Here is a 27,229-nt window from a genome sequence, read left to right on the forward strand (position 1 = left end):
CTAGCCTTGACCCCAATTGGAAAGTACTGCTGGACATGTAATGGTTCAGGAGCCAGGGTGAGAAAAAGCCAAAACCGAATGGCCCTAGACTATGTCCTAGCTAGTAAGGGCGGGGTTTGTGCCTTAGTAAGAAGAGAATGCTGTGGGTATATTTCTGACACCAGCAAAGAAGTAGAGGAAGATGTCTCAGAGATTGAAAAAAACTGTGGAACGCCTAAGGCAGGGGGAAGACTGGACCCTCTGGGATTGGTTGGGAGGCTGGTTTGGACATGTGGGAACTTGGATTTTGCAAGGTATAGTTTTAGTATTAGCTATATTCTTTTGTGCCTATTTTTGTTTCTTGCTAATCAATTGCTTTATTTCTTGTATTCTGGAAAACACAAGACAGACCCTTACCAAAGGGAATGTGGAACTCGTGATGTTAAAATAGGATGAGCAGAGAAAGGAACAAGAAATGTACATAAATATTTTAATGGAAAATGGAGGTATAAAATGGTTTCAAGGTTAGCCTTTAAAAGGCTAAAAGTGGGGAGTTGTAGAAGCTATTTTATGTTTACCTAGAAGCCATCTTGTATATCAGAAACCATTTCAGCTTTTCTCTCAAGCACGTAGACCAGAGTGAACTTTCTGTCACCCCGTGAAAAGAGGCCTACAGGATGGGCTATTGGTATGTGTTAATTGGGCTGGTTGGGACAGGAGATGTACTCCCTCGTACCTGTCCGCCATCTTGTTGATAAGGCTTTGTTTTTCCAAATTTAATTGAGGATTTCTGTAATTGATGCCCTGATGTCAGACTGTTTGGCTAAGGGTATAAAGATACTAGGATTGATTGTATTAGCAGCTTTACTGGGCCCGACTTTGCTGGGACCACATTTGGCTCACTTTGCTTTACTGATCAATAAAGGAAATCAGTTGTTAGCCGCCTAAACAGAGAGGAGCGTGTTTTTGCTTCGACACATCCTAAGAGAAAAAAAGAGAATGCAGGGAGAAACCATCACCGGAGTGGGGGTTATCCTATTTATTGCACCCAATGTAGCATGCATGATTACCTATCCTATGGGGACTGTATACAAGCTTTGGAGACCAGGGTGGCAGAGCTGGAAGAACTGAGGGAGGCAGAGAGGTATATGGATGAGACTTTTTAGGACACTGTACAGTAATCCCATCTCTGGTCAGACAGTCTGGCTGTGTCTAGACTACATGACTCTGTCGTCAGAGGCATCTAGATTAGACACATAGGCAAAGTCAAATGAAGCCGCGATTTAAATGATCACGGCTTCATTTAAATTTACATGGCTGCCGCGCTGAGCCGACAAACAGCTGATCAGCTGTTTGTCCGCTCAGCGCGCTAGTCTGGACGCTCCCCTGCCGACATCAAAGCCCTTTGTCGGCAGCCCCGTTATTCCTCGTGGGATGAGGTTTACCGGGGCTACCGACAAAGGGCTTTGATGTCGGCAGGGGAGCGTCCAGACTAGCGCACTGAGCGGACAAACAGCTGATCAGCTGTTTGTCGGCTCAGCGCGGCAGCCATGTAAAGTTAAATAAAGCCGCGATCATTTAAATCGCGGCTTCATTTGACTTTGCCAAAACAACAAATCTACACGGCTCCGTCGATGGAGCCATGTAGTTTAGATGTACCCTCTCTGTGCTACTGAGGAGAGTGAAAGTTTCAGGAAAGGAGAACAAGCAACTGGAGCAGAGGGAAATTATCCCACAGTTGGGATCTTCCTTCCAGATGATGTCATGGTATCCTTTCATACTGAGGATATCTCTCCAGGGAAGGGTACTCCAATTATTAGGAAAAGATAGGTGTTAGTAATCAGGGATTCAATAATTAGAAACAGACAGCTGAGTTTGCAATGACCTGGAGAACTGGATGGTAACTTAAATGTCTGGGGTGAGGGTTGCAGATCTCTGGAGATATCTAGATAAACTTATGTATAGTGCTAGGGAGGAGCCAGTGGTCATGGTGCATATAGGTACCAATGACATAGGGAAAGAGAAGAGAGAGGTCCTGGAGGTCAAATGTAGCTACAAGTCAAGGTCAAAGTGATACATTTTTAAGTGCTTATATACAAATGCTAGAAGTCTAAATAATAATATGGATGAACTAGGCTATGTCTACATAGCAACATTATTTTGAAATAACTAATGTTATTTTGAAATTACAGCCTGCATCTACACAGCCGGCAGTTATTTTGACATAATGTAGAAATACTGTCAAGCTGGAGGACTTCTTGTTCCTACTCCTGTAACCCTCACTTTATGAGGAGTAAGAGAAGTTGGAGGAAGAGTGCTCTATTTTGAAATAAGTGCTGTGTAGCCAACACCAAAACTCGAAATAAACTATTTTGAAATAAGCTACACAATTGATGTAGCTCAAATTGCGCAGCTTATTTCGAGTTAAGCCCTGCAGTGTAGACATGCTCCTAAAGTGCCCTGTATTGAATGAGGCTATTAATATAATAGGCATCATAGAAACTTGGACTACATGTAGACTGCAGAGTTAAATAGGAAAAAGATACGCAATTTGCAGTATGCAAATTGCGTATCTTTTTCTGATGTTCTTTCAAAAGAGGCTTTTCCAAAATTTGGCACATCTACATGGTGCCAAATTTCAGAAAAAAATTCTCTTTCAACACATCCATTATGCCTCCTAGAATGAGGTTTACAGGGATGGTGTAAGAGTGCGTCTGCTTTTCCAAAAACTTTTTGATATAGACAGACACAGAACTCACAAATAATGTCTGTGACATGCAACTTAGGATATGTTGGGTTGCTTACTGCAGGGTATGTTGTAATTAATATTTTAACCAGAACATAAAAAACATTTAAAAAATTTTGTACCAAATGGATGCTGTTGTAAACAGCTGAGGAAAATGCACTGTGAATGATCTCTAGTCATAATAGACAAGTTTCTTGCATTGTTTTCTATTATTGAAACAGGTTGCTATTAAAATGGCTTCCTTAAAATGGCTGTACAGTAGAACAGGTCATCTTCAGCAACTTTTGTTTTCTTTTGAAAATAATATTGCTGTGGTAACTGAAAAACATTATCCTGTATGGATGACTAGGCTGAGGTGAGGACTGGAAAAAATTCAGGTGCAACCTCGTGAGTCTGCAGATTGTCAACTGAGAAAATTATACAGGAGCCTAGCCAAGAAATACACTACATAACACACATGGCTTGCTGCTCCCTGAGAGGTGGTTCATGTACAGTAGCACAAACGTATATACCAGCCTGATTGTTCAAAAAAGAAAGGGAATCAAGTGCTGTGATGTCATGCCATGGTTTAATGGCAGAACGATCACAGAAACAATGTTTTCCTTTTAATATTTAACAAAAAACTGTATTGGAACAAAGAAAACAGTGTACCCCCTAACACTACTTACTCACTCTGCAGTTTCTTTCCAGCCAGTCATTCATGTCTGGGAAAATTTAGCTGCAGAGCTAGTACTGAAAGTTAGTGTTGGTTTTGGGTTTTTTCCCAAATTCTTCAATGCTGAGTTTCCCCAGCAGGTCCAAATAACATTTCACTGGTCCCAGGACAAATTCTTAGCACAGTCTCCACCTATTTCACACAGGTAGATACATAGGTACAAACCTACTCTCATCAGGTTTATATAAATAACATTTAAAAAAAGTCAAATATCCATAATTTAGTCTGCATGCTTTTTTTCTGACAGGTGATGGGCTTTCGGCTCTGTGGCCAATCCCCTCCCTTGGACCAGGCCCTGGGAAAGTTCTCCAGCCCCCTCACAGAGATGCAGCGCTCTGGGAGAGGGTGCTGGTCCCCCCTCTGTGCGGTGTCCCCGGACGAGGTCCTTCCCAGCAGGTGCAATGTCCAGATCCTGTGCCAGAGTGGCGCGTACCACGCTGCAGGGATGGGCGGGGGGGTTGAATCGGGACTGCTGCTCCTGCTGGTAGAGGAACTCGTGTCAGGGACAGTCTCCCCCCGCTGCCCAGTGGAGAATAGGCCCAACCCGGAACTGGGCCGACGGCCGCAGGCAGGGATTGGAGCCGGAGCCGGAGCCGCGCTGCATGGCCAGGTGGCAGCTGGGGCGCGGCTGCGCCTGGCCCGGGCTGAGGGAGCGAGCAGCGGCGGCCGCCCCGGGGGATGGAGCTGCTGGAGATAGACCTGGAGGGCGGGAGCTCTTGGGAACCCGCGGCAGGAACCGGGAGCCCCGGGCCGCAGCGCCAGGGCGCCCGGGGCAGGGGCGGCAGCAGCGCGGACAGCCTGGCCGAGGAGGAGGAGGAGGAGGAGGAGGCTCCCGCAGGCAGGTCCCCCCGCACCTCGGCCCTGGTGAGCGGCCTGCTGACCGAGCTCTACAGCTGTGGGGGCCGCGCCCGGCACCGGGACAGCGTGGACAGCTCCACCGAGGCGTCCGCCGGCTCCGATGTCTTCCCCGGGGGCAGAGGCAGCAGCGCTGAGTCCCGCTTCCTCCACGAGCTGCAGCAGCGGCCGAGCCAGCGGCACCAGATCGAGTATCTGGGTCAGAAAGGTAAAGGCACGACCGGCTGCCTGTGCCTAACCCGCCTCCACCCTAACTATCCACCCGATTGGCACAGGGAGTCTCCTGCCCCCGGACCTCTCTCTCTGATGGCCTGGCCACCCCCAACGCAGCCAGGGTTTCCTGACTTGCAGTGCAACCTCAGCTTGGCCTGGTCACTCTACCAGCTTTGGGAGCTTTTAGTCTCTCAACTCAATAACCTTATCCCTACTCAGCCACTTCACTGACACAGGCAATACCCTGATCTAAGCCTGGCCTCATGATGCCTGTCCAGGACACCCTGATCAGCAGCAGAGTTGTCTTGCACCACACCTCTACCTCATTCCTGCCTAGCCACTCCATTGGCACTGGGTGTATTCTGCCCTGCTCTCCCCCCTCTGTCATGCCCGGATATCCAATTGGAAGTGGGTGTTTTTTATCTCATGCCCCTATCTCCACCTTGCCCAGCAACTCCATGGAAATGAATATTTCCTGCCCAGCCATCCTCAGGAACCAAGTACCCTGCTGTACAGCTTCACCTCATGTTGCCTGGCCACCCCATAGTAATAGAAATCTCTTGTCCTGCATTTCAAACCCAGCCCTGCCTGACCACCCCTCCAGCACTGGAAGCATCCCGTCCCTCAGCCCGAACATTCATACTCCACCACCCCATCAGCAGTACCCTGGGTGGGTGGGTGGGTGGATGAGGTTCTGCAGCCTGCAGTGTGTAAGAGGTCCAATTAGATAGTCATGATAATTACTTCTGGCCTTAAAGTCTATCCCTGTGTAGCCACTCCACTGGCACTGGGTGTGGCCTGATTGGCATCCTACACTCACCCCTGGCCAGCAACTCCACCAACACAGGAGTTACATTCTTCCAGAATTATCCACAACTGCACAGGGGTTCTGGCCATTGTGACCCTTTCCCTCCTCTGTACAGCTCTTCTTTGTACCAGAGGAACAGTGATTGCATCACTCAAATCCTTCACAACATCTTTTATTTTGCCTCCTTTCTCTGCACTCCCACCTCCTCTCTATTATCCTGGAGTTACTTCTCCACCCACTACTTCACTTTCTCTGCCCATGCAAGTGTTACCTTTTCCTTCATTTCCACAAAAGTTACTTTCTTACCTCTCTTTCCAAAACAAACAGGAGCTGGTTCTGCTACTAAGTATTGCATTCTTCCCAATTACACTGCTGTTTCTCCTCTCCATAAACTGTTCATTCTATCACCTGCACAAAAGAAAGAAGGATAACCAGAATTTCATCAAAATATTCAGTACTTGAATGGTGACCAGGTGCAGCATGAGTGAAATGCATAACTGAAAATATTGGACCATGTTCATATTTTTCTGAAATCTGTCACACAAGACATGGGTTCCTGATTTTTATATGAAATTACATAAATCTCAAATAGTGACCAGCTGTCACTTATTCCTGAAAGATTTGTTGACCTTACCATTGCCAGATAGTGCCTTAAGGAAACAGGTTTTGTGAATTTATTTAGCTCTGTGTGACCTTATGCACAATTTCTATAGTATTAAACTAGTGAAGCTTGACAACTCTGTAAACTTGGCCATGCATTACGGTTTCTTTGTTATTAAAGGTAGCATTTGGGTCACTTTTTTTTTTCTGATGAACTTTTTGACATGTTAGCTTGTTTGTTTGGAAATAGAGTCTGAGGGGAAAAGGTAAACAAAGCTTTTACCTCATTTGTCTTACACTTTGGAAAACTTGAACTCAGTCAAAAGCAAAATAAATCTATCCAAGAATGTTCATGAAAACTAAGCAACTGTGATGCCAGATATTAAGCAAAGGAGGACTGTACAAAGGCCTCTTGTCTCCTGGTACTAAATCATTCTTGTTGATGGGGGGAAAAAACCAGGAAGTGAAACCTGCCAATTTCTTCAATTCTGTGCAAATAGCTTTCTACATCTATATCTGGCCTCTTAAGGTGATATTACTCTGTCTGATGTTATGGAGGGAAACCACAGTCTTCCTCAGTTTCTAGTGGAAACTTGCAGTTTCAACTCATGATTCGTTTAGTCTAGAATATATTTAATGAATCAAAGCTTGTGAGGGTTTGCATGAGTATAACTGTAAATTAGTGAATGGCTCTGATACACAGGAAAGAATAAAATCCAGCTCACTCCCTCTGTTGAATCTACCTTCAACCAGAGTAAAAAACTAATTCTTACTCCTAAGTCCATGAAAATGATCTGATTCCTCTATGTATTCAGAATCTACAAATAAAAGTGTTCCATATATGGTTTCCAGAGAGAACCATATTTTAAGGTATATATGTAACTGCATAGCTAGTAAGTATTTTAGCTATATCTGTCACAATAAGCACAAATTTATAAATTAGAAAAATTAAAATTCTTCCCTTTCACAGTGTGTGTAAGTTAGTTATTGACTTTGGCTTTGCTTCTGAAAACACTTATGCATACGAGTAGACCCATCCAGTAAAGCTTCTATAGTTAGAAAAGCAACATGTGTAAATGTTTGCAGGACTGGGTCCTTTGAGTGACTGCTATTGCAGTTATTACCATTAGTCAGGTGCGGGCAAAATATGGCCTGGAGGCCAGATCTGGCCCTCCAAGCCTTTTAGTCTAACCTGTGGCATACACCACTAGACCCAGAGGCAGGGAGTAGATCCGGGTCTCAGAGTGGCTGGCTGTTCCATCTGCCCCTCTGTGCTGGGGGGAAGTGGGGGAAGCTTTGCACACTCTGAACCCCCTCATTCATCTAAACTGCTTCTCAGACCCCACACCCTCTTCTGCACCCCAGTCCCTGACCCTGAGTTCCCTTCTGCACCTAACTTCCATCCCAGACCTCACGACTCCTCCACAAAGAAAAGTGAGGCCCTTGACCACTTACCAAAATCTTGGAGTGGTCCCCCATCAAAAATGATTGCCAACCCCTGCCATAGGTGCTACAGGGAACTCAGGTTGTGTGTTTTAGGCTAACTTATAATAATTTTGTGTTCTGCTTATTGACAGATGCTGATGAATTGGCAACTATAGTACGAGAACTGAATTACAGAATTTGTGTTCAGTCAGCAAAGCTGCTTCGTCATCTGAAGCAGAAAGATAGGCTTTTACATAAAGTGCAGAAAAACTGTGATATTGTCACAGCATGTTTGCAGGCCGTTTCCCAGAAACGACGTAAGTACTGTTTTGCGTACGTGTATATTTATTGCGATTAGTTTATTTAATTAAATAATTTGCAGTATTTCAATTAAACCCTTGAATTTCTCGCAGAGTACTCTTATGCATTTTCAACTTTAGCATAGAAGAAACCTTTTTTGTTTCTGCTTGCTGTGTTTAATTGTAAACTTTTGTATGGCTTGGGGAGTTGGTAAGTGCTATCATTTTTTCTTTATTATTAACTGTATATTGTATGTGTGTTTTAATTCCAGAGTAATATTAGTAATATGCCATTTCTTTGCTAAGTGGATTCAGAACTATAGATATTGTTAGGAAGCTTGTATATCAGAATCTGTCACTTGTGCAAGTGTTTCAAAATAAGAACTGTAGGGAAGAAGAAAAATGTTGCTTTCTGAGTGTTAGTTTGTTTTTTTTCCTCCAACTAAACAGAATATTTTTGTATTTGATTTTTTATCATTGTCAAAAAACTAAACTGCTTTCAATAAGTTGTTGTACAGTGAAATTGTGAAATATCATATCTAAAATCTTATCGTAGCTTTAGAAAGGATATATGAAAATTACCTAACATTCCGTCTTATTTTTTTATTAACACGCAGCGTGACAGGTACAGTAAATGTTCAGGTAAAGTAAATATAAGCATGACCACTTACAAAAATGCCTGCAACAGCTTTGAGGTGCATGTAAAAGGTTTATTTTATAAACTTACTCTAGTGACATTTGCTAATGGGGTGTAGTTAGGGGTTTGTTTCTATTATAAAACTAAGTCTTTGAACATTTACAAACGGTTATGTGCTCTGCGTGAAATTTAGCAAATGAGTTCTCAGTTGACATATAATACTTACAATGCATGTTCTTCCTCTAATCTCTCCTTTTTTCCCCAGAAAAATTTGTAAGGCCCCAATTCTGCAAGTGCTTACGCACAAACAAACAAGATTACCTTTAATTTTGTGAGTGGTCCCAAAATTGGGCCCTAAACAATGACAGTGAAATCCTGGCAACAGCAAAATCAATGGCAAACCTCCCATTGATTTTTACTGGATTCAGGATTTTTCACCCTGAGTGTAAAGAATGGTGAATCTGAATTTTAGGTGGGTTTTTTTCAGTTCATGCTATTGGAAAGTGGCACTTTAGTTTGAAAGGGAACCAACTAGCTACCCCGGAAAAAACAATTTCAGTTTAGAAATGTGCAGTTATTGTTTAACAGCTGTATGTGTGTATGTATGAAGCCTAGTTACTGGCATGAAGTATATTTAAATGCTTTTGTATTTAGTAAACTTGTTTTAACATTGTGATAGATATCTAGACACACTAGGGATGTAAATCGATTGACTGATTAACCGATAAGCAAAAGCTTGTAGTTTAATGCTACAGACTACATGAATCCCCTCCTCCAGCCAGTAAATTTTTAGCCAGGCTGGCCAGCAACCTGTCTGTTCTGGCTTGCAACAGGTCCAGGACCTACCCCTGCTGCGTCTCTGCATTTAAAGTATATTAGGAGGTATGTGGACAGGCAGCCTGGCTTAATTCCAGTTCACACCAGGTCCAGGAGCTCAGACCTCCCCTCTTCCTGGACAGGGGGTTGCTGCCACCTCTGCATCAGAGGCAGCAGCTTTAGGTGACAGGCAGCCGGTCTGCGAGAGAGGCTGGTTTTTAAATTGGCTTCCCTTGCAGACCAGCTCTCATCAGGCACCCTGTGCTGCTGCCTCTTGATACAGAGGCAGTAGTGCGGAGTGGCAGGGGGCTCCTCGGGAGTGGGGCTGGATTTCACTGGCTGCTGGCCCCGCTGTGGGGACTACAGAATAGTCGAGTAACCAATACGAATTTATAAGGTTACTCAATTATTCAATTAACCAATATTTAATATCCCTAAGACACACACAAATCAGGAAGTTCAAATGTAACCCAAAACAGCTGTAACTTAGACATCTTGAACATTTAGGATGTAATCCAAACCTCACTAAAGTCAGTGGAAAGATTCCTGTTGACTTTCATGGGTTATTGATCAGGCCCACACAGTGTTCATTTTTATGCCTTAATGTAAAAATACTAATACTGTATATGTACAGTGTCAGAATTACATTTGCTGTGAGTATAATTTTGAACATTCTGATATTTATGCATCTAAAATCTTAGAAATGTTATGGCAATAACAGATTTTTCTGCTTGTCTTCAATTTTTAAGAAGACTTAAAATGAATAATTATTGTGATAATATTGAAATAAATGCATAATATGAAATAACCAACATTTAACTGAATTTATAGCTTGTCTACATGCCTCAGTACTTGTTAAATATTAGTAAAAATCATTGGATGTTATACATTATTGTACTAGAAGCATAACGTTTTAAACCTCTTTTTGAATCTTATCAAAGGTAATTGAATTTCCTGTCCACTTGTCTTTCAAATACAAATGTTGTTTCTAGTGGGTACTGAATTTTTTTTTTCAACTAAGTTTTTAAATATCCAGTTTCTGGTAGGTGAGCCATTATTTGAAAAGTACTTAAAGAAAAATGTTGATAAGCACCAGAAAAATGAAAGTGTGTTTTTGTTATGAGAAGTATAGCTTTCTAATATGCTGCTTCATATTAGTAAGGCAGCATCTTGTATTACTAACGAATGTTTGTGTTAAGAGCCAATTAAGGAATATCTGCGACCATCCTCCCCCCCTCTCTAAAAATGTCTCAAATTTTTCTTAGTGACAGGCTAAAAAATTGTTCAGACACATAAGTTAAGACATATTAAACATTGCTTAAAAACCTACATATTTACATAATGGCTCTGTGGCAGATGTACAAAGTTTGATAGTATGTTTATGTTGTATATAAAAAACAAAGCACACAGCACTGAAATTTGCATCTAAAGCTAAGAATCCAGTCTTAACTTGCCTGTGATGTTCAGTTGTTACAATAACCTCCTCACCTATAATAATAGATCAAATATAAACAAGCACTTTTGTTAAATAGTTAATGGAGTGATTCTGCCTGGACTCTGTGCTTTATTTATATGATATATTTCAGACCCTTAAATGAACATGGTAAATCAAATTAATCCCTTATGCAACTTCATTTAATCAATGGAGCTATATGACGGATATATTTAGACCATTATTTTGTGGCCAAAAATATTGTACCCTTATCTGTTCCTCTGCAGCGAATAAACTGTCAAAGAATTTAAATTATCAGTGTAAAGGTTACGGGCACATCTACACTGCACTCTTATTTCAAAATAATGTTGACCTGGAGAACTTCTGACTCTGATTTCTGTAACCCTCATTTCACAAGGATTAAGAGAAGTTAAAGGAAGAATTATCTTCCTTTGACTTCCAGCTGTGTAGACAGTGCCAAAAGCTGAATTAAGCTATTTTGATTTAAGCTATGCAATTGACGTAGCTTAAGTTGTGTATCTTAATTTTACTTTTGCCCTGCAGTGCAGACATGCTCCAAGTGATAACATAAGAGTTTAAAATTTAAAACTTTTATCATACCATGTAGATAACTATCAGTAGTTGTCAGTAGTTATCTAGGCTATGTCTAGACTGCAGGCTTCTTTCAGAAGAAGCTTTTCCGGAAGAGATCTTCCGAAAAAACTTCTTCCGACAGAGAGCATCCACACTACAAAAGCGCATCGAAAAAGCAATTTGCTTTTTCGAAAGATAGTGTACACACTGAATGGATGCCATCTCTCATGTAAGCTGTGATTGCTGTGGACGGAATGGCCACCAGCGCACCTGTGCTTTTTCCTCTTCTTTGGAAAGAACTCCCTGTTCCCCGGCCACATATGCCTTTTTCCAAAAGAGTTCTTTTGGAAAAAGGCTTTTTCCTCGTAGAATGAGGATTACCAATGTCAGAAAATCCCCTCTGTTGTTTCGATTTTCTTTTGGAAGAATGCGATTGCTGTGTGGACGTAATTGAAGTTTTTTTTTTTCAGAAAAACAGCTGTTTTTCTGAAAAAACCTGTTGTGTAAACATACCCACATAGAGCACTTCATATAATTAGATGTTTTGACATATGCATTTGTAGAATGAAATGCATGATGGTCTCAACTAGACATTGCTGTAGAAGATAAAATGTATTGCAGAATTAAATGCATTTTGATTAGAAGTATACACTGCTAGGGTACTGTTGCACAGTGAATAGGTGCTAAGTATAGTAAACCATCTTGGAATTTTAATTTGAAATAATAAGACTACCTTTGTTTTAATGGAACCTGTCTGAAAAAAAAATACAAAAATGTTAAGTGGTAAGTCAGTGGAATAGAATGTCATAGTGGTCTTTTGATGCCAGATATTTTTTTCCCAAGCAGTCATTATCTATAATTTAGTAACTATCTTATTTATTTGGTATAGTAAGAATGATGAGGCATTTATAGATATCTATTAAGGATAAACTACTTCGGGTCCACATTTGGTGTGTGCACAAAACTGCCATAAACAAACAGAGTGCTTGCTTAATGTAGAAGAAACACTGTATTTATATCTATCAGGGATTGTGGAATAGAATTCAGTAAAGAATAAATGAAGGGACATGTGTCTGTATTACATATCAGAAAATTGCCTAATATTATGTTGGCCATTTTCATTCAGTGGATATGTAAAAGCAATACCTTATTTTCTTGAATGAGATTACACAAACTTTTTGGTTGATTTCTTGACACTATGCTTGCCATCTATTACATTTCCTTTCAGAGTGACCAAATGTAAAGTAGAGTTTCTTGAAACCACACATTTTTACCCTATATTTAAAAGATGTTAGAGTGACTTAATTTTATTTCCATTTAACTTGTAAATAAAAGGTTAGTCATCTATCAGATTGCCACACATTTAATTTGGGGTGTTTAAAGCTAAAATTATTGTACAAGCTCTATTGAAATTAGTGTCAAAGAGGTGAGTAGTGACAAGTATTTTCCCCTTCTAGCAATATACTTTAGCAGAACTAGGTGGATTAAATTTCCTCTCTTTTAATATTTTTATGAGACTTAAAAATATTCATGTAGTTACAAATTTATCTTTAGAGGGGAAGCTGAGTTAATCTGTAACAGGAAAATTTTTAAAAAACAACAAATAGTCTAGCAGCACCTTAAAGACTAACAAAACATGTAGATGGTATCATGAACGTTCGTGGGCACAACCCACCTCTTCAGATGAGTGGAGTATTAGAAGTCCAGATCCAAGTATAAATAAGGGAAGGTGGGGAGGGTGGAAGAGAGAAAAAAGGAGGGGGGAGAAAAAAGTGAGAGAGACAGCGAGTAGATGGTTCAAGTAGTTACAAGAGGCTGATAAGAAAAATTAGCACCTCCATTGGTTGGTTCATTAAAGTCATTTTTGATAACTTATCTATATGTTTCAAAAATATTAAATATGTTGTATTGTAATGCCTTTTTAGATACTTAGGAATAAACTGTTTAGCAATGTTGCAAATATTGTTTTCCTGCAGAGTTCCATAAGAGACCCAATAAATGTTAATTTTTCAGGTGTGTTTTCCCCTCTTCTCCTGCCTTCCAATTCTAGCCTCTGACAAGTGATGGTATCGAACTGCTGAGACAGCAGAGGGAGCTATAATATTCCATTTCCTGAAGAAATGGAGACTTAAGATGGGTGTTGGATTTTTATTTTGTTTTTTTCCCCCATTTGCAATGGTGGCTATATTGTCCCTTCATTCTGTTTCTCCCCCTTGTTTTTTGTTCTTGTTAAAGGATTTAGAAATTACTTGAAATATGGTATTTTCATAGATTGGTCTCAATTGCATGATCAGACAAGAACCTCATTGATAAGAATTAGGCACAGATTGATATTTTAAAATTGCATTAATGAAGAGTGTATTCTGCTCTTGGTATAAGGTATAACATAGGAATAAACTAAAAAATGTGTCTCTTAAATTTATAGTGGACACTGATGAATTCACATACACATTCTTCCACCCCCACTTTTTCTCAGTCCCAGTCTGCTTTCCCCATCATACTCCAGCTCCCTGTCCTAGTCTTCCTGCCCTGTCAGTCCCAGTCTGCACCTTCTAACTCCCAATCAGAGTTTCTTTATCACCTCTTACAATTTTACCAAACTGCAGTTCCTGGTCTACTCCTTTCCCATTCTCCCTGTTCTGGCTCATGTCTTATCTTTCTGACGAATGGAGAGTTTCCCTCCATACTGCCTATGTATCTGTACAGAGGTCATAGAGAGCACTGGAGACACAGGCTTCCTGCCCTCAGTTCTGGTGTCTGGCATCACCTTGTCCTGGAAATGTCTGGCTTCACCCTACAGTCCTGGCTTGGAGCATGCTGAGTTAGAAGCCTTTCAGGGTGGAGGAAAAAATGTGTTTGCACCTATTTAGTATAGGGTGTATTCGAATAGTCGACTACCCAATAAAGCCTAGGCTTATCGGCTAGTTGAGTTGACAACTCGCATTTCTCCCCCGTTTGCCGCCTTATATCAGAGGCAGCAATCAGGGGAAGCAGGAGCCAGTGCTGGGGGGAGCCAGCCTAAAAGCTGGTTCCCCCCACACCGTCTCCGGTGCGGGAGGGAGGCAGAGGCACAGCAACACTGAGGCTCTGCCTTTTAAATGTAGTAAGAGCTGCGCAGCCAGCAGCGGATTTGGGGCAGAGCGAGTGGGGTGGCTGCCCCGGGCCCTGTGCTAGCAGGGGCCCCGCGCTTGCAGAAGCCCCACGCATGCGCCGTGTCAAAGGGGAGGGCCCTGCGAAATTGTGCTGCCTGGGACCCCGCGGCACTCTCATCCGCCCCGTGCGCAGCGCTTACTACCTTTAAAAGGCAGAGGTGCAGCATGCATCCTGGACCCACTCCGCTGTGGCTTTGCAGTTTAAATGTAGTAGGAGCTGGGCCTCCTGCACATCTGGCTTATCATGTACTCAATACAAATTGTATCAAATACACGATTAGTCATTTACTTGACACTTAACATTCTTAGTTTAGTGGAGACTTCTTAGGGTTTAGCCGTGAAAAATCTTCAAAAAGTCCATTCTCATGGAGCATGCTCCATTCCCCACTGTTTCTAGTGCTGACTGGATTGAGCAAGTCCTGTGCAGCTGCTGATGTATTCAGAAGTCCAAGCATCTCATACTATATGGATATACAATGGTTTCTCCACCAGCTGACTTGCGGGATTAGTAATCTCTGTGTTTGACTGAAACAGATATGAACCCTTCCCTACTATACCCTACTAGGGCCCTGAGGACTTCTAAGAAAACTGTGAAAGTCCCACTTTGGGCTGTAACTGCATAGATGCCTGGCTGGGTGACAATAGAAGCACCTTTGGCTTCCACTGAAATCTCTGGGAGTTTGAAACACTTGATGCCTTGTAGGATTGGATTGTAAGTTGCATGACAAATATTGATTTTGGTTTTCAAAAGGTATGTTCTCTGCTTAAAAAGGACAATTCTATATGCCAGAGATTCTCAAACTGTTGGGACCCTGTCACCCAACCCCCACCCCACTTGGAATGGGGTCACTGGAGCTGGCTTAGACGTGCTGAGGCTTGGGGTTGACGCCCAGGCCCTGTTGCTGTGGGTTTCAGCCTTGGGCAGCAAGGCTCAGGTTGCAGGTCCCCTGGGCCTGAAGCCTTTGAGCTTCAGCTTTGGTCCCTCTGCCCAGAGGGTTGGGCTTAGGCTTTGCTTCTCCTCTCCCCCCCACCTGGGTCAGTGGAGCTTGGGTGGACTCAGGCTTTGGGTCTGCCGTCCTGGGGTCATGAAGTAATTTTTGTTCTCCGAAGGGGATTGTGGTGTAATGAAATCTAAGAACCCCACACTACTTGCATGTTTAAAGCTACGTTTACTATAAATGACAAAGCAGGGACGCTGTTTTTTCCTTTCACAATTTTGTTTATCCTTCACATCTAGCACCAGATGAGAGAAAAACACTTAGAAGGAAAAAAAAAGACAAACATGATATGATTTACAGAGACACTCAAAGGCAAATGTATTTTTAAAATATCTAGATTTAAATGAGTCCCTTAAAGATGTTTTATCTATTTTTAAATTTCTGTCTTTGGTATTTATATATATTTTCACATACAAAAATATTGTACAAGAACATTATTAAGGTTGTGTCAGAGAGGTAACCATGTTAATCTGTAATAGAAAAAACTTAAACAACAAATAGTCTTGCAGCACCTTAGAGAGAAACTAAAATGTATATGGTATCATGAGCTTTTGTGGGCACAACCAGAGTCGGACGGAGGCATGGGCAAGCCGGGCAGCTGCCCAGGACGCCAACTGATGGGGGGCGCCTGATGGCAGCTGTAAGGGGCACACGGCATCCCTTACAGCTGCCATCAGGTGCCGCGCGCCCGGCTCCCGCAGCGCCAGCCCGCCTGCATCCCCACGGCGCCGGCCAGCAACGCCCTTGCCCCCATGGCCACGGGGTCCTACGTGGCCCGGTGCATGCGCCAGCAGTGACAGCTGGGCCGGACTGGGTTGCGCTTGCGCTGTGCGCCCCGGGGGCGGGCCTGCGCACCCTAGGGAGCCGGGCCTGCTCCCCATGGGCGGGCCCACGCATGTGCCATGTGCCCGGGGGCAGTGCCGCACGCCCGTGTCCGGGGCACCAGAATGCCTCGGGCCGGCCCTAGGCACAACCTACTTCATAACGCATTCATCTGAAGAAGTGGGTTGTGCCCACGAAAGCTTATGATACCATATACATTTTTTTGTTAATTGCTAAGCTGCAGGACTATTCGTTGACTATTAAGGTTGCAAAGTCAAGCACTCAGAATTGACATGCCAGAATTAAGGTTGCCTTATTCAAGCTGCTTCTGCATGTGCTTTATGATGTAGTCCTTTTTACATGATCACATACTATATCTTTCCACAGGGCCATACCTCATTCAATGCACAAGGCTCACATTTAATATGCAGCAATTCAATATTTTTATTTTCTTCTTCTTGTTCAGTGAGGCCACAGGTCTAGTTGACTGCACAGTATTCAAACCTCCTCAGCTTATAAACATATTAATTTTGGGGGGAACTTTTCTATGGCACTCTCATCTGAGCATTTCATAAATTTGAATGAATTTATCTTGATAACACACTCCCTTCCTGGGGTTTGGCTTTACTGGTTAACACCAATAACCACCTTCACCAAGGGCACCCTTGTGAAGTAAGAAAGTGATAATGTCCCAATTTACAGATGGGAGTTTAGGTGCTGAGTGATTAAGGTTGAGTATCCACTAATTTTTTTAAGTGCCCAATTTGAGACACTTAATACCTGATTTTTTTCCAGAGCACTTAGTGTTATATAGTACAAATCCCAATTCCTATTTCCTTCCTTTCTCTGGGTATGTCTACACTACCACCCTAGTTCGAACTAGGGTGGTAATGTAGGCAACCGGAGTTGCAAATGAAGCCCGGGATTTGAATTTCCCAGGCTTCATTTGCATAAAGCCGGGCGCCGCCAATTTTAAATGTCCGCTAGTGCGGACTCCGTGCCGCGCGGCTACACGCGGCACGGACTAGGTAGTTCGGACTAGGCTTCCTAGTCCGAACTACCGTTACTCCTCGTGAAACTAGGAAGCCTAGTCCCTAGGAAGCCTAGTCCGAACTACCTAGTCCGTGCCGCGTGTAGCCGCGCGGCACGGAGTCTGCACTAGCGGACATTTAAAAATGGCGGCGCCCGGCTTTATGCAAATGAAGCCCGGGAAATTCAAATCCCGGGCTTCATTTGCAACTCCGGTTGCCTACATTACCACCCTAGTTCGAACTGGGGTGGTAGTGTAGACATACCCTCTGTGAGGAGGAATCTGTACTTCATGATTGTTGCTTCCTGTGCAGATTGGGCCTACAAGAAGTCTGGGTCTTCATTGTGGTAGACTAGTGGCTGATTTTAAACCTTCAAGTTATATCACACTCAGTTCTTGCCTCTTGAGTCTGAAATAATTCATTAAAAAAGAAGTTTTTGTATTAGGCCTGGTCTACACTTCAGCATTAGTTGACATAAGGCAGATTAAGTCAATCAAGTTTTGTCAGTGTACACATTGCAGCCTTGCTCCTGTAGGTATTAGTGCCCTATTACACCAGTAAAATAATTCCACCTCCACAAGAGGCTCTAGCTTTCTGTCCAGGTTCTCTGCTTCCCACAGAGAATCCTTCTGCCCACCCACCTCAGTCCTGGCTTTCTGTCCCAGCTGGGTTGCTGCCTGCCCTCACTGCTCCCTGCTCCCCACTGGGAACATGGCAGTCAACAGGACTCTGGGCGTGGTTCTCCCTTCTAGGAGCATGGCTGACCCTCAGGGCTCTCTGCTTCCTTGGGAGAATGGGGAAGCTCTTGGCTCGTTGCTCCCTACTGGGAGCATGGATTTTCCCAGTGGGGAACTCCATGCCCAGAGTCTGATCAGCTGATGTGCTACTGGCAGTGAGCTCAGAGCCTGAGGGGAGTCTACCCCATTCCCAGGCTATCATGATTGCTGTCTGATCTTTCTCTCTTTCCCCCCACTCCTTGGATTTCAGGATCAGTTGCCTGTTTCCAGTAAAAAATGAACATGCAGTGATGTTACACACCTATGATCTGAATTAGTTTCCCTCAGTAGCAAACAGTCGGTTATTCTCCATGGGGTGAAGTTAACCTTGGTACAGAGGAATGGTCAAGGCACTCAGCACTCTTGCATTGGGGCTATTTGAGGGTGAGCTGGAGGGCTTTGAGCAGGGCATCTTTGGCCACTACTGGATTTCTGTATCCCCTGAATGCTATGGAAAGAGTTTCTATATCCCCATGTGGGTTGGTAAGGAGTGGAGTGCTGGGGCAGACAGAGAAAGTGGGACCATGGAAATTTATATTTAAGCAGATCTAGTGACTTCAACCATACAGTACTTGGCAACTCTAAGTACTGGCGTAAAGGCTATAATTCTGTTCCCTGAGTTGGGAATTGTAGACTTATCTTCGGACCCAAACTCTGTATCCAGTTACTCAAACTGTATGTGGATAAAGTGAATGTAACTTTGTATGTACAAAATATTTAATAACATCCAGTGTTATCTAGCATGGGAGCTAATACTAAACTGTTGAATAGTTAAAATTACAAAGGGGAAAAACATTTGAAAAAAGACAACTACTATAACAAACACAGTATTGTAAAATAAAATGCCTTGGGAGTATTACATTTCCTTAAGCAGTAGCTATAGCCGTGGTGTCCAATATACTAGCCAAATGTGGCTATTTGGCATATTGAGTGTGGATAGTAATAGAAATGTAGTCGTGTTAGTCTGGTCTAGCTGAAACAAAAAACAGGACTATGTAGCACTTTAAAGACTAACAAGATGGTTTATTAGGTGATGAGCTTTCGTGGGCCAGACCCACTTCCTCAGACACCATGGAGCTATAGACTTCAGGGAACTTGAAAGCGTGTTTTGTTAACTAGTTCTATTGTGATTAGAGCTTGGGCTCTTGAGATAAGAAGTGAGCTTTGTATAATTATATTCCTTGACACCATGCAGGAGCTAATTGAAACACAAAATAGATGTTATGGTGACTCTGTGGCCTCGGGGGCTGTGAACAGCAAGCACTCTTACACCATTACTCCCTGTGCAGCTGTTCATGAGGAAGTGTTGCTGTGAACAGCTGTTTGTTATATTTATAACACTTGACAATGAAAATTATGTTGAGAATGCTAAATAACTCTGTTTAGTGGGCGAGGGGAGAAAAAAGAAGAGTGAATACTATAAAGCAACATAAAAGACTAGAAGAATGTATAGTATAGTGAGCACCAAGATGATCACTTGCAGGAACCTTAAAATATAAAAAATGTAGATCATAAAGAATTTTGTTCATAACCTTCATTTTGTCTACAAATGCCGACAGATGAGTATATTAGAATTAAGGATGCTACAGTTAACCAATTAGATGGTTAACCGATAAGTATTAGTTTAAACTGCCTACCGCCAGCAACCCATCGGTCCGGCTGCAGGTCTGGTATGCGAGCCTCCTGTGGGTCCGGGAGCCCATAGGTCTGACAGGGTGTTTAACCATGTAACTGAAATTCAATTGGTTACATGGTTAGTAGATTTTTTTTGAATTTTTACATTCCTGATTATAATTATGCTTTAGAGAATACTAAAATATTTTACAATTTCTGTGTGCAGCACCCCACTGAAATACAGCCACTTCTGTGCTCAGTGGTGGTGTCCAACCAACATGCAGAACAACATAGAGGAATATTTAGGCAATGGATGCAAAGGTGACTTCCTATTTTTATTAGCCCTGGGATCATTCATATTAACAGTTAGTACAGATAGGACTCTGAGAACTGAGGTGTATCCATTGCCTCTGAGGCAATTATTTAACAATTTCAAGTACAACTCCCTGACTGACAAATATAATGAATCACAGTCACCTCTTCTGGGAAATTTTCCTGTAAGGATTTCCTGCCTTTGTTTCAGGATGCGACATTACCATCAAAGGTGCTTTAATGTGTGCACTTTCCCTGGGGCATGTGCCCTGAGTATGTACTTTGTGCATAGTTCAGGTTGGCAATGAATCTTATGGGTTTATTTGGTTTTGATTTTCAGTCCTCTGGCAAAAGGCAGTATTACTAATTCAAGGAAAGCAAGTACCATATCTGATTCCCCTATGCTACCTCTTTGAGCCTACTTGTTGCTTTTGAGCAGGCTAATGTAGTTGTATAACACACTGTGGCTGGTAATTCAGAACATCCACTGGCTATATATTCTTCTACTGTCTAATATTTTCCTTTTAAAGGAAGCAGTATCAATAGAAATTTAATTTGACTATCTGTCTAGTCTCTCACACTTAGTTACAAGCAAATAGCATTCTGTTTTTGGACAACAGTAGACGTGGAGCTCTTCTGAGATCATTTTAGGCTCTGCATCTAATTTTCATTTTCTGAACTATCAAGATGAAGAAAAGGTCTTTGTGCCTCTGGAGCTACATATTTTACTTTCCCCCTCTCTAGACAAAAAGGAAAAAGCATAAATGTGTGCTACACCTGGGTTCTTCATATGAGAGCTAAAACATTTCCTCTGGTCTTGGAACTTGCTATGGCAATGCTAAACACAAAGGCTATGTGTACACTCGCGTGTGAGAAATATGCAAATGAGGCTAAGCGTGGCATATCGCTGAGCCTCATTTGCATACCCAATGAGCCGCCATTTTTGCAGAAGAGGCTCTTGCGCCAGAAGGAGCTGCCTATACTGCAAATAATCGGCGTAACGGCATTGCACAAGAGGGTTTTACTTGTGCAAGAAGGGGCAGTGTAGACAGCTCCTTCGGGCGCAAGAGCCTCTTCTGCAAAAACGGTGTCTCATTAGGTATGCAAATGAGGCTCGGCGATATTCCACACTTAGCCTCCTTTGCATATTTTTCATGCAAGAAGCTGCGAGTGTAGACATAGGCAAAAGGTATAAGAAACGAGTGACTAGAGCTGTGAAGGCATCCATTTTTTATTTTTGGGGGGTGACGGAAGGTTTGCAATTTCAAAATTTCTTCCATTCTGGAACAGAGCAAGACCATTGCTTGCAAACCAAATATTCTGAAAAAATCTGGTTTGGGTGAAGTGAAACATTTTTGTTTTGATAAAATTTGAAATATTTTGTTCTAATTTTGACTTTTTAATACCATTTTCTTCAAGCAGTCAAATTTAAAGGCAGGGAATTCCAACAGGCCATGAAAGAGACCCCCATGATCTGTCTCAGTAGCCTCAACTGTGTGACACACATGCCTAAACTTTGAGGTCCAGAAGTCTGAGTTTTGCAATTCAATTGAGCTGCATTTCAAAATCCTCAACACCCATCCACAGAAACACTGTTGAATCTATGTCGCTGGCAGCGAAGTTGTCTGGTTTGATTAGAAAGGAAAACATCAGGCCAAAACATTGGAAATCTTGAAATCTGACAGAAAATTCTGATGTGAGTTCTTGCATGTACATTTTAATCTCTGCAACACTGATGGTGTGATGTTTGAATAGTTCTTTGAGATGTTGGAAATAGTGGAAAGTTGAGGTGTCAGTGTCCCAAGAAAAAATGGCAAGTTTCACAACAAATGCCTTCCATGTTTCAAAAAGACCTATAACAGTTTGGCCTGCACTCTGAAAACATAGGCTGAGTTTGTTCAGATGTGAACTGATGTCATTAGAAACATTAGTTGCATGAGCCATTTGTCATCATCCAGTTTGGGGTAGTTTTGACCTTTTTTCTGACAAAAAGATCTTGATTGTATCAAGACAGTCCACGAAGGTTCCCACACCTTGACCAATGAACATTGTTATGAAGCAGAATCACCTTGTATTCACTGTCCATTTCCTTAGGCAGGGCTTGAAACTGCTGATGTGTCAAGGCAGATCGAGCAACAAGAAAATTCACAATCTTCACCACTGTAGTCATTGCATTATTAAGTTCAGAGTTAGAAATCTTGGCACAAAGATTTTTTTGGTGAATAATACAATGAAAGTTTACTGTCGGGTGGCCAATGTGATCCTCAATGAACTTTACGAATCCCTTCTGTTTTCTGCCCATAGCAGGGGCACCGTTAGTTGTCACAGAAAATATTTTTGTGATGTCAATTCCCCTTTCCTCAAAAAGAATAACAAACATCTTCGCTATATCTTCCCCTGTTGTTGTGCCATGCATGGGTTTTAGGCAGCATAGCTCTTCTCGAACTTTGTCTGAAGGCACAGTATCTCTCAAGAACTGCTAACCGTGGTACATAGTTTATGTCCACACACTCATCAAGCGCAACTCTAAATACCACTGCATCTTTTAATGCCACCCTCTGTTGTTTGTTAATGTTTTCTGCCATTTCACCTATGCACGTCACCACTGAACTGGCAGACAAAGGCAAGTCTTTTATTCTGGAGATGATTGTTTCTTTATTGGGCAAGGCATCTGAACAACTGGAAAAAGCCTCTTCTATATAATCTCTATCTGTAAATGGCTTTCCATGTTTTACAACACAATGTGCGATTTTGTAACGTCCTTCTGTGGCTTGATTTTTTTTTAATGACAGAGAAATTAGTGAAGACACTGCTTTGCTTTTCGTACCTCATGATGACCTGTTTGATTGACTCATTCTTATCTGCTTTATCCTTGAAGTGTTTCTCATGCTTTGTCTGAAAATGTCATTGGACATTTGATGTGCCACAAACAATGCACTTACAACATAGAGCACAAACAGCATGCAAAAAGCAGTAGTTTTTTCAGGATATTCAATACATATCCAAACCCCCCGATGGCAGCAACTCATCCACTGAAGCGTCAATGCTCCCCTCCCCCTCCAGTCTCCAAGCTGGCCATGGCTTCAACAACCCCCTCCCCCTTCTGGTCCTCAGGCCGCTTGTGGCTTCAACCTCCCCCCCCCCCCCCACTTCTGGTCCCCAGGCTGCCTGCAGCTTCAACACCCTCCTCTGGTCCTCAACCCATCTGCCCCCTCCCCCCCCCCAACGCAGCCCTAGGCCTTCCCCATCCCTGTCAGCAGAAGCAGCCATGACACTCACCTTCCAGGAGCAGGAGGAAAGTGAGTGCTGCTGTGGAGCTGGGTGGGTTTAGATTTTTTGTGCCTTGTGGCGTAGGTATACGCTTTAAAAGAACAGTGGCACAGGGTCCCAGCTGCCGAGGGAGGAGAGGCAGGGCTGAGCTCCTGCCTCATGTGTCAAGGAAAATCCGCTTGTGGCACATGTGATGGGGGCTGCCAATCCTTCTCTTAGGGTATGTCCACTCTTGGCGGTATAGGGGGAACAAACCTAACTAACCAAACAAGAAAAAGTGGCAGCAAGTGTCATAGTTAGGGCTCCCAACTTTTGTAGTATTTGAAAGCTGGGTATTCCAATAGGTGTGCCAGAACCTTCCCAGCCCTGTCTCTTTGCCCCCACCCCAAGGTTCAATCCCCTGTTCACTCTTATACATAAATCACCCCCACAAGAGGAGTAGCTAACAGTATTTGGGACCCTGTTTACACTGGCTTTTTACAGCGCTATAACTTGCTGTGCTCAAGGTGTGTGTGATTTTTTTTTTTCACACTCCTGAGTGATAGTTACAACACAGTACATTTACAACACAGTGCAGACAAGCTGCAGTGATCATTCCACCACCGGTCAAATTATTATGCCTTCATAGATGCGATAAATCAGCCAGGTTGAGAAGAGTAGGCAGAGTTGACAAGAGAGCAGCCTCCCACCGACTTTACCACCGCGATAAGCAGGGTTCGACAAATAATGCAATCTACTCACCCATGGCGAGTAGATTACAACCCAGAAGAGCCGGGTTTGGACAACCTGCACATGCGCAGATCGCCGGACAGTGTGGCTGGCGAGCGGGGCTCGCTGCGGTTTGGCGAGCCCTGGCAATAAGTATGTAGATTTCAACTACATTCACATAGCTGAAGTTGCATATCTTAGGTCGACGGCAGGGCATAGTGTACACTAGGCCTAAGTTATTGCCAAACTGTCTCCTTGAGTCTTCAAACTGCCCAGAACAATAGTTCTGGGAACTGCAAATTACTCTATTCATGACTTGTCAGTGGGTTGTTAACCCTAGATCCAAGAGATGATTTTTTAATTTAACATTCAGGTGCTGATCGCTTTACCAGAAACATCCAACAGTGCTTATTTCACAATCTCAAACTGCCTCCATCTCCTGAGGTGTTAAAACATTAGCTATCCCCTACCCAGCTGTCACAATTTCCAGTTCTCCCTGAAAACATCTGCAGTGCTCTTAGCCAACTTTTGTATAATGCATATTAGAAGTGTAAAATAACTGGTATTTAAAACAAAATAAATAAAAGGCTAGAGTACTTACAGTGTATTTAAATATTTAATTTAATAAAACCCGCTAGAAACTGGTATGATTTTTGTTGCAGAGTCTAGGTTCAATATGTTACAGAATACTCAGGCCATTAAGCATACGTAAGATTAGTATTCCTGGATTCTGTCAATTTTATCTCCTTGACCTTTCAGGACTGGCTGTCATGAATATTATTTTTTTGACAGTATGTTAGCTACCATGGTTACACTGAAATGGTAGATTCAATTCTATTTTATTTATTCACCTTCTATCTTAGATATCCCTTTGTGGAATTACTACTCGTGGTTTGACTGCTTACCTTTTGTTCCAGATTCCCCCATCTGAACTTATTATTGGGCACTGGTACAAGCTGGTGGCTCACTTCATATTTTTGATATATTTTCTGTGAAATGTATACGCAAATATGTCTTAATAAATTGATATATTGAGCATAGTGTTTGTTTTATGATATATTTAAGGTGGCAGACTACTACCAGCATATGGCCTAAGTACTCCTTGTGCCTATTGGTTGGATGTAGTGAGGCCTAACACTCAACTTGATGGCCCATATCAGACAATTATGATTCATCATTTGGTGCAGTGGGCCCAGAGATTCCTCTGCCTGCAGTACCAAATGACACATTGAAGGAGAGAGATGACCAAAATAGGCAGTAGAGTTAGGGTTAGGGTTTAAGGTTACTGGAGGGAGGTAGTCATGACTGGTTGATTTACCTTTGTCACAATAAAAAAAAAAAAGGTTTGGTAGCACTTTATAGACTAACAAACCATGTAGATGGTATCATGAGCTTTCGTGGGTACAGCCCACTTCTTCAGATGACCGGAGTTATGAGTTTAGGATGTGCACATCCAAAATAAATAGAGGAGAAGGGGAGGGGGGAGGGAAGAAAAAGGAAGGGGATGGGAGACAGAGAGCAGAGGGAATCGGTAAGTATCTGAGGATTGGGTAGTTAAAATGAAGCAGATAAGAATCAAAGTCAATGGATAGTATCCTTCCTGACATGGGAGTCCACACAAAGAGCTATTTGCACCTTCAATGGCTGTTAAATTGGTAGTGTTCCAACCAGCTTTCATCACGATTGAGTCCACTAGCATGTGAATTGAATTTGCAGATGAACTCTAATTCCAGTGCTTCCCTGTGGACTCTCCTTCTGCCCCACCACACCCACAAACATGATTCAGTTCTGTGGGGATCTGGAATACTATTTTCGCCACCTCCACCTGAAGGAATATTTCCAACACACCGATATACAACATACTGACCTCACTGCTCCCCACCACCAATCCCACAAGAGGAAGGCTTCTATGTGGACCCCCACCAACGGATGTAACGGAAGTCTTGATTTCTACATTGACTGCTTCTGCAAACGCGCTCAAGCTGACATTATCAGCAAACAACAACATATAATGCAACCTCAGTCATGCAGAACGCAATGCTATTCACAACTTCAAAACAAACCCTAACACCATAATCAAAGAGGCCACCATAAACAAAGGAAGCGCTGTAGTCATCATGAACAGGAGGCAAACAGACAACTCACCAATACCAGATTCTACAGACCTCTCTCCTGTGACCCCACTAAGGAATACCATAAAAACATAAAAAAACTGCTCATGAAACTCCCTGATGCTGCTCAGGAACAAATTTACACTAACCCCCCGCATACCCAATCAGGGACTTTCTATCTGCTACCCAAAATACACAAACCTGGTAATCCTGGATGGCCCATCAAGGGAAAGTTATTGATATGAAATTGATAGCTCTACATCTACTATGTATTTGAGAGAGTCTGTGCTTCTCTGTCTACCCATCAATTTGTCTGTGAATGTGTTTGCTCAAGAACGCCTAACCAGTAAGCTAGGGCTATCAATTTTGTATGCACCTTTCTCTTCTAACTTAAAAGCAAGGTCAGGATTTGGTTTTGCCATGACATTGGGATGTGTATGGAATGCAATTTTATCATCAAAAGGAAAGGGAGAGCTGTGATAGCAAGGACTGTTATACTCCAAAATGACCACCCGGGGGACAGCAAGCTAGCGCGCCCCCACTGTCCTGACAGCCCTGCGGAGCAACCACTGGCTAGACAGTGCAACCCCCACTGCTTTGGGATTGCCCTGGGGAGCAATGCTGGTGGCAGGCTGGCTAGTGCAGCCCTCACCACCCCGGGATGGCCATGGGGAACAGCACTGGCAGTGGGCTGGTCAGTGTGGCATCCAGCACCCTTGGATGCCCCCAGGGAGCAGTTGCTGGCTAGCATCATCCCCTGCTCTGACTCATGTAGTCCCTGCCCACTCCCCTGTGGTGGTGGCTTTTCTCAGGAAACGGGGGTTGCATGTCTTTCTGTACCTTGAAAATTGACTAGTAAAAGGCTGGTCCCGAGCTCAAGTGGAATCCAACATCCATTCAATCCAATTAACTTTCTAGGTCCTAGGCCTACTGATAAACACACAGAAATCCACTCTTGCCCCAGTGCTGAGGATAGTTAATTGGTTCAGTCCTTGACTCCATTCAGGCAAGAGCTTTGCTCCTGGAAAATTGGTTTTGAGCAATCATGATCTTGGTAAGGTCCTTCCAGACCCACCGGGTCACAACCCACCGGGTCACAATGTTGGAGTCTTCTGGATCACATGGTGTCATGCACTTTATATAGTGCAGCATGATAGGTTGTGTCTTAGACCTCTCCAAGTGTGGCAGGCCACAGTGTGTTCACCTATCCTGTAGCATGTTGATTCAGTGCTCACCATTCCTGTTCAAGTCCTCAGTTCACTGGCTTGGTAGCTGAACCACTGCATGATCAGTGATGAGGGAGTGCCCTTTTTGAA

At 42.9% G+C, this 27,229-nt stretch overlaps 1 protein-coding gene and 1 long non-coding RNA gene across 6 annotated transcripts in view; one reads left to right on the forward strand and one right to left on the reverse strand.

Moving 5' to 3' along the window:
- Positions 1 to 3,974: 3,974 nt before the first annotated feature.
- TBC1D30 (TBC1 domain family member 30) overlaps positions 3,975 to 27,229 on the forward strand; it is an 87,646-nt gene continuing 64,391 nt past the window's right edge. Inside the window, exons 1-2 of one of the 4 annotated variants that reach the window (XM_025188268.2) lie at positions 3,975 to 4,503; positions 7,494 to 7,658. In XM_025188268.2, coding sequence (XP_025044053.2) covers positions 4,119 to 4,503; positions 7,494 to 7,658 — 550 coding nt within the window. In that variant the 5' untranslated portion in view covers positions 3,975 to 4,118. The remainder of the gene's footprint in view (positions 4,504 to 7,493; positions 7,659 to 27,229) is intronic. The other 3 variants (XM_025188266.2, XM_075931080.1, XM_025188265.2) reach the window with 3 other exon arrangements.
- LOC142829727 (uncharacterized) lies at positions 5,620 to 26,897 on the reverse strand. Of its 2 annotated transcripts, none has more exons than XR_012904474.1 (3): positions 26,754 to 26,897; positions 24,708 to 24,791; positions 5,620 to 5,724 (listed from the first exon to the last, which is right to left on the reverse strand). It is a non-coding gene; the product is annotated as an uncharacterized LOC142829727 (long non-coding RNA). The 2 variants fall into 2 exon arrangements; XR_012904475.1 differs by lacking the exon at positions 5,620 to 5,724 and adding an exon at positions 19,534 to 19,629.

Source organism: Pelodiscus sinensis, chromosome 1 (genome assembly GCF_049634645.1).
Source record: "Pelodiscus sinensis isolate JC-2024 chromosome 1, ASM4963464v1, whole genome shotgun sequence".
NCBI classification, from domain to species: Eukaryota; Metazoa; Chordata; order Testudines; family Trionychidae; genus Pelodiscus; species Pelodiscus sinensis.